The 9,418-nt window shown below is 34.0% G+C and overlaps 1 protein-coding gene across 2 annotated transcripts; it reads left to right on the top strand.

Annotated features, from left to right (window-relative positions):
• Positions 1-5,375: 5,375 nt before the first annotated feature.
• Positions 5,376-7,239, top strand: LOC109706404 (LOB domain-containing protein 25-like). Of its 2 annotated transcripts, XM_020227213.1 has the most exons (3): positions 5,376-5,487; positions 5,588-5,718; positions 6,306-7,237. In XM_020227213.1, exon 3 carries the CDS (start codon positions 6,328-6,330, stop codon positions 6,973-6,975), a length of 648 nt encoding a protein of 215 aa, XP_020082802.1. In that variant the 5' UTR covers positions 5,376-5,487; positions 5,588-5,718; positions 6,306-6,327; the 3' UTR covers positions 6,976-7,237. The 2 variants fall into 2 exon arrangements, with proteins under 2 accessions (XP_020082802.1, XP_020082803.1); XM_020227214.1 differs by lacking the exons at positions 5,376-5,487; positions 5,588-5,718 and adding an exon at positions 6,154-6,172 and having other exon boundaries at positions 6,302-7,239.
• The last annotated feature ends 2,179 nt before the right edge of the window (positions 7,240-9,418 follow it).

The following is a 9,418-nucleotide window of genomic DNA, read 5'->3' as shown; positions in this document are numbered from 1 at the left end:
AATATTCCACTCTATATCATCAAATTTTACTGTTGACATATCAAGTACTTCTTACTTTTGTCCCTTTGAAAATGATAAGCAGCGGCTATTATATTATTCATATCAACTCCCAGTTATAGCTTCTGTAGCTAGTTACAAAGATCATGACTAATTAATAAAGGGATCAATTAATTAAGCAGACCCATGCTCTAACTAGCTCTGAGAAAGGAAAAAAAAGATATTAACAAAGGTTCTATATATAGATCGATGATCCTTAATCCTTTTATCATGTGCTTTGTGCGGAGTGATCATTATTAAATTAAAAGAGGCCATGCATTCCATGATTTTGTTCATGTGGTATAAGCAAAGGAACCAAAAATGTTAGCTCGCTAGGGCCAATATATAGTACTGGATAGTAGCTTAGTTCACTCTTTCAATGAATGAAGCAGGTAGCGCGCTACCTATTCCTCAAAAAAAAAAATATAATACTGAATACATATATAACAGCCAAAAGAAGCATTCATCCATAGTTTGGAAGAAGACATTAATTAATTAATGACTAACTTGGGACCCATGCATATGCATATATACTTGTCTCCTGTAAACACACTCAAGAACTATTAACAATCTCACTTAAAATCATGTAGCTTAAAAAATACTGTAAATGTTTCTGAGAATATGAACTGTACCCACAAAATCAGCCAGGGCCAGTAGTGAATGCTAATTAAAAGCCAGAGGCATTCATAATTTGGAAGAAGAGATAGTAATGAGTTGGGGCCCCTTGTAACTAGAGACTCATGCTCACTTGTCTCCTATTAAAAAAAACTCAAGAATTATATATCACAACCATTCTATTTTATTTGACAGGAACTGTAGTAGTCTGAGAATATGAATTGTACAAAAGATTCACTTTGACTTTTGTGTAAGATACAGTACTTAGACATCAGATTCAACCTTATTTCTCTTAATGGAGATTAATATAAAGCTTGTTATAGTCAATAATAATAATAATAATAATAATAATAAGTAATGCTCTTTTGTGCAGTTGACTTTGCAATGAAGATATATAATCCATGCATCCAATGGAGTTAAGGGCAATTTATTTTGTTGTTTTCATCAAAAACTTGGTGCAAATGATGTTTAAGTTACTGATTCTTAATCCATTCAAAAAAAGAAAAAAGTTACTAAGATCAATCTAGTATTAATGCAATATTCTTTTGATTACACTGGTGCCAAGAGAAAGCTATAGTTTAATTTGTTAACATAACTAATCTTGATGCTAGTTAATAGGTGAGGATTGATATGTATTAAATATAATTATTGTACTGTAAACATCATCAAAAAAATTCTTTTGTATCCTTGAAGGTAACGGTAACAAACCTGTGGGTTAAATCTTTTTATGAAAAAAGCCTATTTGCCTTGTAGGGTAGGTAATTAGAAAAGTGTATTCGATTAGGTTCTTAATGGTTAAGAATCAGAATATATTAGATTGATTGGTGGAGAGAATGATGCTTACACCTACTTTCCATGTTATCCATTAAGAGGCCAACATGCCATTTAGCTTGTAAGTACCTTTGTCAACAAAGAAATGATTCTAAATAATTGCTTTATGAAAATTTCCTCTTCAGTGTAATTAATTATTTAGCTGTAAGTAGTTGTGAACTTTCACTGGGAATAAATAAAGATGAGGCAATGTTTATTAATTCAATGTAAATTGAGAATTACTGCATAAACAATAATGTGCATAGTTTTTTTTTAACATGATTCTATGCAATTGGGGTTCTTGCAAATATAGTAGTATATATCCTTTTGGACCACAGTAAACCTTGCGGTGCTTTACCATTTGCTCTTTCATTCTAAAGTAAATCCAGTATTTATGAAAGCAAAGTAAATTAAATCTAATTAAGCTAGAGAACTAGACTTACATATTATATGCCTCTCTTTAAGCAGCTCTAGGTACCATAAATTTCTCCATATAAATTTATGTACCTTATTATGGCTATAAGTTCTATAGTAATATCATCATTGATATAGACTAGTTGGGGCTTAACTTGTGTAATTATAAAGGAAAATGTAAAGCTCTCAACCATATACTGCTGCAGAGAAAATTTGGAGGCATATGTATTTCTACAATCATCAGTGTTAAGGTATGAATAATCTCTTTTAGTATATATAACTATTTGCCTTTCTCTTGAACAGCAAGATTAATAATATCTTCTTAACTAAGTTTAAAACTGTTGTTACACCACTGTTGTCGCATTTTCTGAATTAGCTTATTTGAACTTATATATTGATGGTTTGATATATGTGAAGATTATACTAGTTTTGCTGATGTAAAAAAAATTACATCAGTGGTTTGAATTAGTCTATAGAAATATGGTGTTAATTAGCTAGGCCACTGTATATTAATTTACCCAGTATTGAATTTCTGAGTATTTTGGATTTTTTGTGTTTCATCTTTTGGTCATGCATAATCTTTGAGCATGCATATATACTTCTATCGAAGTCTATAATTAATTAGATTTTCTTATCTGAAGTGAGCTTAGATATACAACTCTTCACTAGACAAGCACTATTCGATGAACATGATGATTCATTCATGATTAATCGGACATATACTGCCGCCTATTTAGCTGGAAAAGGCATTATGATCACATGTTATGTGCCAATTAACCATGCTGTTTGGTTCTTTATTTATCATAAGCGTTCGTGTAACTATTAAATTGGGGAAGTCAAAATCGGATAAGGTAGGAGGAAAACTTGTCATAACATGTGTTGAGATCTATTGAAATTTTGTTTTTAAGAATCATTCTATTCATCTTTACGAAGATTAATATACTAACTGTTTTGCTTTTCCAATTTTGAAAAGGATGCTAAGCATGAATTTACATTATGTTCATAGAAAAAGTGTTGGAGAGCCTTTCATGCAATAAATTTCACAATTAACTATCAAATGATGCCACAAAGAGCATCAAAACTGCATCATTAAAATATGGACATGTGGTATATATTGTTGCTTAGTTTGAAAATCTGAATTTTCCACTGTTGGGCGTAATGATACATCATTAATTATAGAACTCAAAGAGTAGTAAAAACTATTAATTACTACTAATTATATGTCATGATGCATCATGTCCATGGTTCTTTCCATTATATACATAATGGTGTTCTAATGATCGATGCTGCGAGAATGATCATGACAAGCTTTCCTTTCTTCCCAATTAAATCATTTGATAATCTACATGACAAGATATGAAATAACCTATTAAGAATATTCTTATTAAAGCAAAGTTAGTAGGCATATATGATAGTTATCATGTTTACTTATTGCTAAGCAGTAGCACTAAAGTATTTGCATTAATGATGCTTTAAAACAAAATTAGAATATTGGTACTTGCAAATTGTCATCTCTAGATAGGGAAAAAAAGGTTATTCATAGACGATCGGCTATGTTAGTTACGATGGATATTGACGACTTTGAAGGTTCTGCTTAAGCAGTAGTTTGGAATTCTCCAGTGCACGAAAAGAAATATATACCATCCTCATGTAATTTGTAATTTGTAATTTATAATTTATTGGGATGAGATATTCGGTGATAACAAGTTGTTACTTAGTTGACATGCTAGATACTTGGTACTATATTGGTTATCTAGAATAAATAAATATTGCTTCTGAAACTGTAGTTACATTACATAAAATTCAAAATTCGATGGCATTGCTTCGGAAAAGCTTTAAAAAATATAGAAAAAGAAAATGTTATATATAAAATAGAGTTGAGCTCCTATGCTTTTAAAAGTATCCGAGTTACTGTGCTTGTAGATTTTAGCCATGGTTAAAGATATGCGGTTAGGATAATGTGCACTCCCTAGGTTTGAGTGGGCTGATTGGTTGAATAGTATAATCTAATGGTTGAAAAATAATCCGAGTAGATCTACAGTAAAAAACTTATAAGCACCAAGTGATTGGTGCTTTTACAAGCATCAATGCTGGACTATATATATATACTATATAACTATATACTATATATATATTATATATATATATAAAGGCCGGCTACTATCTCTATTATAGGATTGGGACCCTTGTCCTATCAAGTCGATTTGAATGATCAGAACTTCAATTGATAATCGGCACGTTAAAGTTGATCTACACAATTAAAATGTTTAGAAACCAAATTTTGTATTATTTAAAAACATATACAAGTTTCTTTAGAGTTGAAAATGAACGTCCCCTGAAATAAATAACCTTCTTAAAATAGAGGTTAGACTTTCTCAATTCGTAATCAGAGTTATCAAACATTATCTAAATAGTATAAAAAATTTTTCATCAAAAATTCAAGCAATTTAGATTGCTCTACACCGTTAAACAAGCAAACGGCTCATATAGGCCGTCAAAAATTATCGATTTTACGACACTTTGATCACCATGTAAACCATTATCAAAATTTATGAAATTTAGTTTCTAGATATTTCAAATACTCTAGATCAACTTCAACGGCTCCGATCATCGATTCGGAATCTCGATCATCAAGAACAACTTGATAGGACAAGTGCTCCTATCCTATTAATAGGATAGTAGCATTAGCCTATATATATATATATATATATTACATGAATGCAAACAAGGTGACCTGTTTTGATTGCTCTGCGAATTGCTATGCATGTTGGAGCTATAACTGTACATTGACCCACAAATTTCACGGGTCCACCAATCGAAAATTGCCACCTTATTACATGCATCTAATATTGTGACATGCATATTATTTTGTTGTTAAGAACAACATTTTCAATGAGAAGTGAGTAATTTAAAAAGCATCGGACAGTATTTAATGGTAACTAACACAGGTATATATCACAAGTTCATCCCAAATAAAGCAACTAAGGGTTTTGATTATTAAGGTGAAAGACCTAATTCGGATCTATTTTGAGAATCCATAAAGTACAATATAGGTTAGTACTATGCTTCTTATTCTTTATTCCCCAGAGTATAGATGGAGAGCACCATATGTGTGAATTAAGCATGCATCATATATAAATATACCTATTCTATGTTTTGCTCAATCTTTTTTGTGTCGATATACTATAATCACTTTCTCTCTCTCTTTCTGGGGGGGAGGGATTTTACTATCATTTTGTAAGTAGCTAAATTGAAATACTATGCTCTACCACGTAGGGAGACATTACCAAGTAGAAATCATGTGGCTTATATATATATATATATATATATATATATATACATGTCTAGTACTATTTAAGATGTGATGAGATGATGTGTACAAGATATTCTCATGGGTGCAGTGTCACAGTCAACCTTTATAGTTGTACTGAAAATAATTACAAGCACTCTTTTTTTTTCTCTTTTTTTTAAGCTGTTTATTTTTTTTGGCCCTTCCTTATTCTTCTGCACAAACACTAAATGCTATTCTCTCTCAAACCCACTCACCTTTCCTTTTCCTAACAGTACTGTTTACATGCTTTCCTCCCCCACAGAAACAATGAAATGAATTTGGTTGTTTTCTCTGCAACCCTCTCTTCTTTCGATTCAGTGCTCATGCACTACAAGGAAATCAATTAAATCTGAGAAACCTTTTTGTTTCTTCTTACTGCAGCTTCTTGGATCTTGGAAGAAACTGATGAGCCCCTGCTAGCCGTTGAGAGAGCTCTTTTAACAAAGGGGGAAGAGTCCACTTGGCCTTTCCCTTTGATCAGAGCCCTTCCTGATCAGATCTAATTAAGAGAGGTAACTAATGAATAGTTGTTCCTTCCTCAATAGACATAGGCTTCTAAGTCTAGAAAATAGAAAGTGAGAGTTATTTTTAAAGATTTTCCCTCCATTGTTATCTTTGTTTTAGGGTAAGGTGATGGTGCTGCTTCTTGTATACACTAATAGAAAATTATAACTAGTCATATATGATGGATAAAATGAAGCACTCTCTCTGAGAGGTATTAGTTGCAACAATATTATATATATATCCTACCTTAGCATGGAAGAAGGTGCAACTAGTTTTTAGGAAAGTAAGATTTCTTCTAATTATTCTCCTTGAGACTAAATGGTAAATCAAGTTAATTTCATGGGGTTTTCTCTTCTTTTTTTTTTTCAGGTAGCTATAGAGCTAGGTTTTTCAAAATGTAGAGAAATCAGCAATGCAAGCTCCTCCATCACCAAACCCTAACCCTAAGAATTAATCATACAGGTTAAAGGAAAAGTAGCTAGGGTACCTGGCTAGAACAGAAGCAACTTTACACTTGCAACTCAGTTAGATCTAAGTTAGATTCTACTCAAAGAGAAACTTAATGAACTAATGCATGGAGTATATATGCAGTTAATTAAGGGATCAATTAATCAAGCATGTCATCTTCGAGCTCCTCCTCTTCCTCCACCTCAAACTCCCCCTGCGCCGCCTGCAAGTTTCTGCGACGAAAGTGCATGCCGGGCTGCATCTTCGCCCCCTACTTCCCGCCCGAGGAGCCGCAGAAATTCATAAACGTTCACAAGGTGTTTGGCGCGAGCAACGTCACGAAGCTACTCAACGAGCTCCTCCCCCACCAGCGCGAGGACGCCGTCAACTCCTTGGCCTACGAGGCCGAGGCGAGGGTGAAGGACCCGGTCTACGGATGCGTCGGCGCCATCTCCGTGCTCCAGAGACAGGTCCAGAGGCTCCAGAAGGAGCTCGAGATCGCCCATGCCGACCTGCTCCGGTACGCATGCGGCGAGATCCCGACGGGGCATCTGCAGCAGCCGCAGTCGGCGCAGCGCTTGGGGAGCTTGTACCAGAGATCAGGTGAGTATGGGAGGAGGGTTGGGAATGGAGGAGGGGTGGGGGGGCCATTGTTCAACCAGGGCTATGGGGTGGTGGCATCTCATGTGCCTAATTACCCTGCTACTGCTACTGCTACCACTACTCCATGGTGCACAAGTGCCAACCCTTCAGGAGAGGGGAGTATAAGCTCAGGAGATCATATGGATCAGAGCGAAGGAGGAGAGAGTAGTATGTGAGCTACTCATTGTGCGGGAGAGATTATTAAGTATTGCTATAGATTCAACTGGGTAAGTAGCTAGCTTTTCTATTAAAAAAAAAAAAGAAAAGAAAAAAAAAAACGAAGGTAAGTAACCTTAGGATTTTTGATCTTCAAGTTTATCTCATGTTGTATGTGTCTGGGGACTCTTATCTATATATATCATGGGGAAAATGTTCTTCTCTAAGATGTTCATTAATAGTAGACCACATTAATAAGGGTAGTACTCTAAGGAACTTAATTAATTAATTGAAGTAAACTACTAACACTAGCTATTAATTAGTTGGTGATGAACACACCTTTTCTCCTTTTTTTGTACAAAGTGAAGATAGGTTGGTAGACTTTTTAAGTGTTTTATTCTCTTCGATCTCATTATCTTTTTGTTTAAGGAACTTATATCGTATTCTAGGAAGATTGGATTGCTTGTGCTCATCATATATACACATTTTAGAGTATTGTATACTAACTCGTGATCTTCTCTTTTCAGTAGTACAGATCTGCAGGACCAGTAACATTTAATAAAAACTAATAGTTCAGTTTATGTTCAATGAACCGCTATGATTGGTTCAATAACTTCAATACAAAGAAACCAACTTCAATTTTTCTTTTTTCTTATTTTATTGTTAGACCAAAGGTTCTTTTATCATTTATATGGACATTTATCTGGATACGCTTTGGTGGCCTAGCTAGGATCCATAACTTTTAACTTTAGAGATTCCTGGAAGGAGGACACTTAGTTAAGAAGAGAACCAATTAATATTACTGCCGAGAATGATATTCTCTGATGAGTACAATCCATGAAATATGATATACTAATCACAGATGTTGGTTCTCAGACTCAATTGTGTGGCAGCTATAAAATGTACTGTTTTGTGTAGTTTGTAACTTGCATTTTTGCAATAAATAGTACTGTCACATGCACCACTCACATCATAATATTGTTTGTTGGTCTCACAATAGAGATCCTACATTGTGAATATGGAGTTTGTTTCTGCTATGATCCAATTGTGAGCTACAACTGACTAGTTGTGGGATAATCTTAATTTGTGGAGTAGTGTATTGCATGAATATCTTCTAACATTAACCATCTATAAAGAGGAATCAAAAGAACCCACCACCCTCTCTCTCTCTCTCTCTCTCTCTCTCTCTCTCTCTCTCACTGAGCTTGTAAGCACAAACATGCATGTTTTCACAACTATGGAGCCATTATTTATTTGTTAGTAAATTAATTCATATTCTTCTTTATATATAATTTGTTTCATTCTTGAAAGCTTGAAGCATAAGTACCTACTGAGTGCAAGTAGGTGAAGTGTGAACAAGGAAAACTCCTCTAGAATAGAAAAAAGAGAAAAGCAAGAGATAAGAAGAAGACTCCTCTAAGTATCCTCTATCCATTATATAATATATTGGTTTATAAGAGTGTGAAATTACCAATTAAATACAAGGGCCATATTAGTGCTCCCTAACCTTCCATACACATGATGAGTATGATCTTTGCTTATTATAAATTACTACATTATTAATATATTATGGTGTGTGTTTTTATATGATATCTCTCTTCTTCTTCTTCTTCTTCTCTTCTTCTTTGCTCTGTTTGAACATGGACCAGGCCAAATGCTGATGATTGATTGGACAGACAACTTCATAGCTTTATTGACCATCAAAAGGCAGGAAACCATCTTGAGACAGTTGGTCCACAAAATGGTTCAAACCTACTATTCTCCTCCCATGATACTTCACTGTTTGCACCATCTTGCTCAACTCATCAACATATATATCTGATGTGATCATGTGATCCGTGTACCCAAGAATAAAGAGATTGTTGCCCTTTCTTTTCTTTTTTTTCCCACTTTATTTCTCTAGCTACTTCTATTTTGCTCCTCCTCCTCCTCCTCCTCCTCCTCCTTCTTCTTCTTCTTTTCTCTCTCTCTCTCTCTCTCTCTCTCTCTCTCTCTCTCTCTCTCTCTCTATATATATATATATATATACAGACTTCTACGCTTTCGAAAGTACGGAGGCGTCCGTATTTATAAGTTATTTTCGATGATGGGACATCCGATTCAACGATCGGTTCAATTAGACATGATCTACGCTATTATAACTATCTAGAAACCAAATTTCATACTTTTTTGACTTCGTTTGACTAGTGAACGAGTATTCTCAAAATTAACGGCTGAAAATAAATATTTCATAAAAATACAATGATAAAGGACTCAAATTTTAAATCCGAAGTATTGTTCTTACTTTTGATATTAAGTAAAATTTTTTATTAAATTTTCATATAATTTGGATACTTCTACGCCGTTGAACTTAAAAATGTACCACATCAGCTGTTAAAATAGTCATTTTTGAGACCCTGTGATCGCTTGGCAAATGATGTCAAAAAATTATGAAATTTGATTTTTAGCTAGTTCCAATAACAT

This window comes from Ananas comosus, unplaced genomic scaffold (assembly GCF_001540865.1).
Source record: "Ananas comosus cultivar F153 unplaced genomic scaffold, ASM154086v1, whole genome shotgun sequence".
NCBI classification, from domain to species: Eukaryota; Viridiplantae; Streptophyta; class Magnoliopsida; order Poales; family Bromeliaceae; genus Ananas; species Ananas comosus.
This window is presented reverse-complemented; position numbering and strand designations above follow the sequence as displayed.

Bases quoted from the DNA above. Each gene is read 5' to 3' on its own strand.
- LOC109706404 (XM_020227214.1), top strand. From the start codon at position 6,328: ATGTCATCTTCGAGCTCCTCCTCTTCCTCCACCTCAAACTCCCCCTGC.